This window comes from Octopus bimaculoides, chromosome 27, assembly GCF_001194135.2.
Source record: "Octopus bimaculoides isolate UCB-OBI-ISO-001 chromosome 27, ASM119413v2, whole genome shotgun sequence".
Lineage (NCBI taxonomy): Eukaryota > Metazoa > Mollusca > Cephalopoda > Octopoda > Octopodidae > Octopus > Octopus bimaculoides.
In genome coordinates this window covers 19,761,369-19,766,913 of record NC_069007.1, presented here as the reverse complement: position 1 = coordinate 19,766,913, position 5,545 = coordinate 19,761,369, and the positions used below count along the sequence as shown (strand labels likewise).

Here is a 5,545-nt window from a genome sequence, read left to right as displayed (position 1 = left end):
TTCTTAAGCAAATGAATTGTCAGTTTACCTGTTATGTCTCTCGGAAACCGTTTAATTAATTATTTTTCTAAGTTCTTTTTTGATAAACCACAATTTGTGTGAAATATCTGATGTCACTTTCACATCTTGTATGGTGGGTTTACTTACTTCGTTGAAAATGTTAAGGTCTCTCTCTCTCTCTATATATATATAGGTCATCTTTAAGACAAAAAAAACCCCGACTAGTACCGAAAGATCGCCATATATATATATATATATATATATATATAGTGTGTGTATACATTCACACTCATATAAACATACACACGCATATATATATATATATAATATACATACGTACGTACGCATATATATATACACACACAGACGTATACATATACACTATATACACACAGACACATATATATACATTTATATAGTTATGTGAGGTTATAGGGCACCATCTATTAGGGTCTGACGGAACGTATGTAAAGTCGAGCGCTCTGTGGACGCAAATATCTGGGTAACCCAACGAACCGACCATAATTATCTAAATGTATGTTTCGAGGTGTAACTATAGTTTGTAACCCCTCTCAATTTTGTTCCCTTGTAACTATCTCAGTATTAAATATTTTTAAATTGAATTTTACCAATAAGTTTTCCAAGGCACAGAACACGAGTATATATATATATTTTCTTATAACATCATCTTAACTGTTTATTATCGATTATCAACTCGTAATTAGAAATGACCCAGTTTACGTGTAATTTATTACAAATCGAAAATATCGAATAATAATACTTTCAGTTAGTATTGTTAAATTTCCCGTGAGCAGCCGCCTATCTTTTGCCCAGTACTTATTGAAGAAAAAACAAATTTTAAAATACTATATTAAGGTCAGCGGACATATCTCGGTATTTACCGAAGTTAAGGTAATATGCTTTTACTAAAGCTGCCAGCTGTTTATGCTTCTTGTTGTGGAAAGTTGCTCGAACTTAGATAAGAAACGGTTTATGATAGAAGACAAAACTGGAAGTGAAAATTCGTGGAAAATAGCAACGAAAGTGAAAGTTAAATTAGTAGGAAAATAGGTCGGTCTGCGAGGGAGAAAAACGGTACATTATTTCTCAAAGTCCGCCCTTTTCCCCCCCTCTGCCGTCTGTCATTTGTACAGTGGAAAAAATATTAAAAGAAATTTGATATTCTATTTTTAAATGAGTTGACTCCTGACACCTCGGTAGATACTTTACTGTAAAATTACACATCAAACCAACCACACAGTTTCATTAACATCTATACCTGTCTCTCTTTCTCCGTATATATCCTTCTATCTATCTGTTTATGTCTGCCTCTCTCTCACTTTATCTTCAACTGACTGTCTTGTCTGTCTGTCGACGCTCTCTCCGTTTTGTCTGTCTGTCTGTCTGTCATCGAGGAAAAAATACGAGGGATGAGGGTTCCACACGTGTCTCTTCTGTTGCATAACAACACAGGCAATAAACAGTTAGTGTTGTTGGCACTCCGTCGCTTACGACGTCGACGGTTCCAGTTGATCCGATCAACGGAACAGCCTGCTCGTGAAATTAACGTGCAAGTGGCTGAGCACTCCACAGACACGTGTTACCCTTAACGTAGTTCTCGGGGATATTCAGCGTGACACAGTGTGACAAGGTTGACCCTTTGAATTACAGGCACAACAGAAACAGGAAGTAAGAGTGAGAGAAAGTTGGGGTGAAAGAGTACAGCAGGGTTCGCCACCATCCCCTGCCAGAGCCTCGTGGAGCCTTTAGGTGTTTTCGCTTAATAAACACTCACAACGCCCGGTCTGGGAATCGAAACCGCGATCCTATGACCACGAGTCCACTGCCCTAACCACTGGGCCATTGCGCCTCCACACAGGCAATGAATATACCGTATCAATCCTTCATTAACGAAAGCAATTAGTACAGTACCATTTCACTTGTCTGGTCATTTTAAATATTGTCATTTGAATTATTTAATGATGAAAAATGTAATTACAAATCCAAACTAAATTACCCTATTTTAACGTGTATAAGGAACCCTTTCTTGTCAAAAATTAGGTTAAAAAATATGGAAGTTTGTTACACATGGCTAGTATTATAAGCACTCCAAAATTAGGGGGTTCCTTATATTCAAACCAAAACACAATCATCATCGTTATCATCATTTAACCCTTTTAATACCAACCTGTCGGAGGCCCCATGTAATTCTCTGATACAAATATATTATTTCAAAGTTTTAAACTTTCCTTTAAAATTTCGTGTTAATATATGTTCCAAACAGCAGCTAAATAATGGCAAAGTGATTTTAATAAATTCTTCGTTATTTTCGAAATTAATTGAAAGAGAGGTAGTGTGCTTCAATAGAAATGTGGCAATAAAAAGGGTTAACGTCCGTTTTAGCATGCTGGCATGGGTTAGAAGGTTTGACAGGATCCAATGAGCTTCAGGACTGTGTTGTGCTCCTATGTCAGTTTTGGCCTGGTCTTGATGGTTGAATGCTCTTCCCGATGCTAACCAGCTGGGCTCACAATCAGCAAAGGCTCAAGGTGCCATGCAGTGGGATTGAACCCAGAACCATGTGGTTGGGAAGGAAGCTACTTACCTCACAGCCACACCTGTGCCTATTCTAACTATGCTTACGTCTTCTGTGTATTAATAAAATCTGTTTTCTCTTTTTCTATTTTTTTCTCCCCCAGATTTATTTTGAAATGGCTAATTCTGATCAGTTTGCTAATCAACGATTTTATCCCGGTCACATATCGAGATCTCCTCCATCGGTCGCCCCTGCCTACAGTAATTCTCAATTGAACAGTGCTGCTCCAGTGTTCGTTCCTAACGAGCATTACCACACCATCAACAGTAATGTCCACCCTGATGGCTACTCAGTTCAGGCGATGGGTTCGCCCGCATATGCTCATTACGGTCAGTTTCCTGGACACCAGCAAAGTCCACGAGAGAAACACAATATGCCTCGACATCAGCGAGAAAATACTGAGAAAAGAACCCCTAAATTCCATAACCCCGAAAGAAAACGGGGCCGCTCTTATGGTCAGTATCCACAAAATAACGTAAGGGCCCCGAACAGAGGTGCACATTCATACAGGATGGACAATAGGAATGGTAAATTTAATGAAAATAATGGTGCTGAAGTTGTAGACATTAACAGGTCTTCTTGGAGTAACCAGAAGAATTACTATAGGGGTGCTGCAAATCCAAAATCCAAATGGAACGAGCCAAAACATAGCAAAGACAATTTCCAGCATGATGGTGCCTGGTCACATGAATACCAAAATAAGAAACAGCACCCACCGTTAGGTCAAAGAAATCATAATTTATCGTTTGAAAGAAATGCTTATTACTATTCCGGCGAGCCTCACAACAGCGCCGCTTTGGTTGTGTCTGATGACAGAACACCACATTGGAGCCATTTGGGAGAAGCTCACAATAGAAGCGCCACGTTGGATGAGACTAATGAAAGAATGAATGCTATGGCATCAAGTACGCCTTCCAATATGTCGTTGCAAGAAAATTTCCACACGACCGATTCTTCTTATCAGTCAAAGCCTCGGAATAAGCATGTGAGTAACAACTATTCAAGGAATGGTAGAAATTGGTATGATAAATCAGGGGACAGGAACCCTAATAAGGAGAGAGCTCCTTCAAACACGAAAGATAACTTCTCTGGGAACCACGAAAGAATGAACAAACTTGAAGGCTTACCGAAAAATAAGCAAAGCAGCAGATACGCTCCGCGGCCTGCGAGACACTCCGAGGAGTTTCGACAGGTTCGCTCCCATGATCGGGACTACCAGAGATCAAGCGTTCCTTGGAAAGCGAAGAAAGAATACAACAAAGAGAGGAATCGAAGAGAATCTTTGGGTAAGAAGGAATATGAAGATGATGATGATGATTCTGCTAATGAGATGGATGATGAGAATCAAAGAGGTATGTCTCTTTTTTGCATTCTTATGAAAGTTTTCCTTCTGTCCCCTTCCTACGTACTCACCTAGTCCAATCCTCAGTTCACTTATATCCCACCCCTTATATTCAACCCCCACACTGTCCCTTGAGGGTGTGTCCTGACACATATCCCCAACCATCTCTCTGACTCTCCCCATCTCTATCTTTCATTTTTGCGTAATCTAGACAGTTTATTCATCGCACCCTGTGTATTTATCTTTTTTGTGGAGGCGCAATGGCCCAGTGGTTAGGGCAGCGGACTTGCGGTCATAGGATCGCGGTTTCGATTCCCAGACCTGACGTTGTGAGTGTTTATTGAGCAAAGACACCTAAAGCTCCACGAGGCTCCGGCAGGGGATGGTGGTGAACCCTGCTGTACTCTTTCACCACAACTTTCTCTCACTCTTACTTCCTGTTTCTGTTGTGCCTGTAATTCAAAGGGTCAGCCTTGTCACACTCTGTGTCACGCTGAATATCCCCGAGAACTATGTTAAGGGTACACGTGTCTGTGGAGTGCTCAGCCACTTGCACGTTAATTTCACGAGCAGGCTGTTCTGTTGATCGGATCAACTGGAACCCTCGTCGTCGTAAGCGACGGAATGCCAACAACTGTCATTTGTCTTTTATTATGTCCCAAACACAATCTTAAATATCCCAATATATATTTGCCTTTTGTTCCATTCCAAACACCATCTTAATAAAAGCACTTATCGAAACAATCATTTTCCTAAATCCCTCTACAATTCTTCAGAAATTTACAAATTAATTAAAACATTGGCAGCGTGTATATATATATATTGGTGTATATATTTGGTAGAAGAAACCTGACGGACAATATGTGTTTCATTCCTAATTCAGATTTGTTGAGTCAACAGCTGCGGAACTGCAAGTACGAGTGCATGGTGTGTTGCTGCATTGTCTATCCTGATGCACCAATATGGAGTTGCATGCATTGCTATAACGTCTTCCATATGCCCTGCATCAAGAAATGGGCCCTCTCACCTGCAGCTGCTGTCGTCACAGGTACTGTTGGCCTTTATTTTCTTCTTTTTTTTTTGTATCTTGTTTTTGTCATAAGAGTGTGCATCCTTGAAGAGTTTTAAGTTGAATTAATTAATCCCAGTAATTAATTTTTTTTTTTAACCTGTTACTTATTCTGTTAGTCACTTCAGTTGAACTGCTAAGTTACAGAGATGTAATCAAACCAACACTGGTTGTCAAGTTGTGGTGGGACACACACACACACACACATACACACACACACACACACACATATATATATAAATTTAAAAATGTAAACTTGTCCTCAGGTTGTAATGTCTTATGTTTAAGCTGGTTCCCATACATTTCCCTGAGGAGAAGTTTACATTTTTAACATTCCTATGGATCACATAAATTGTAATTCTTCGAAACATATGTCGGAATAAAAGTATGCAGTTATAATATGCGTTTACTCCATTCTTTAAATCTATATATACTCAAGTACCCAAAATATCAAGGAGTTTCTACCTCATAAACAGGAGTTACACCACAGTTATTTTGTGATTTTTGCTACCCTGGTATCTATTAACCAATTTATTTT

General features: G+C 39.4%; 1 protein-coding gene across 1 annotated transcript in view; it reads left to right on the top strand.

Annotated features, from left to right (window-relative positions):
- Positions 1-2,592: 2,592 nt before the first annotated feature.
- Positions 2,593-5,545, top strand: part of LOC106871149 (transcriptional repressor NF-X1) — a 19,311-nt gene continuing 16,358 nt past the window's right edge. The window contains exons 1-2 of the mRNA XM_014917459.2: positions 2,593-3,948; positions 4,822-4,986. Coding sequence (XP_014772945.1) covers positions 2,712-3,948; positions 4,822-4,986 — 1,402 coding nt within the window. The 5' untranslated portion in view covers positions 2,593-2,711. The remainder of the gene's footprint in view (positions 3,949-4,821; positions 4,987-5,545) is intronic.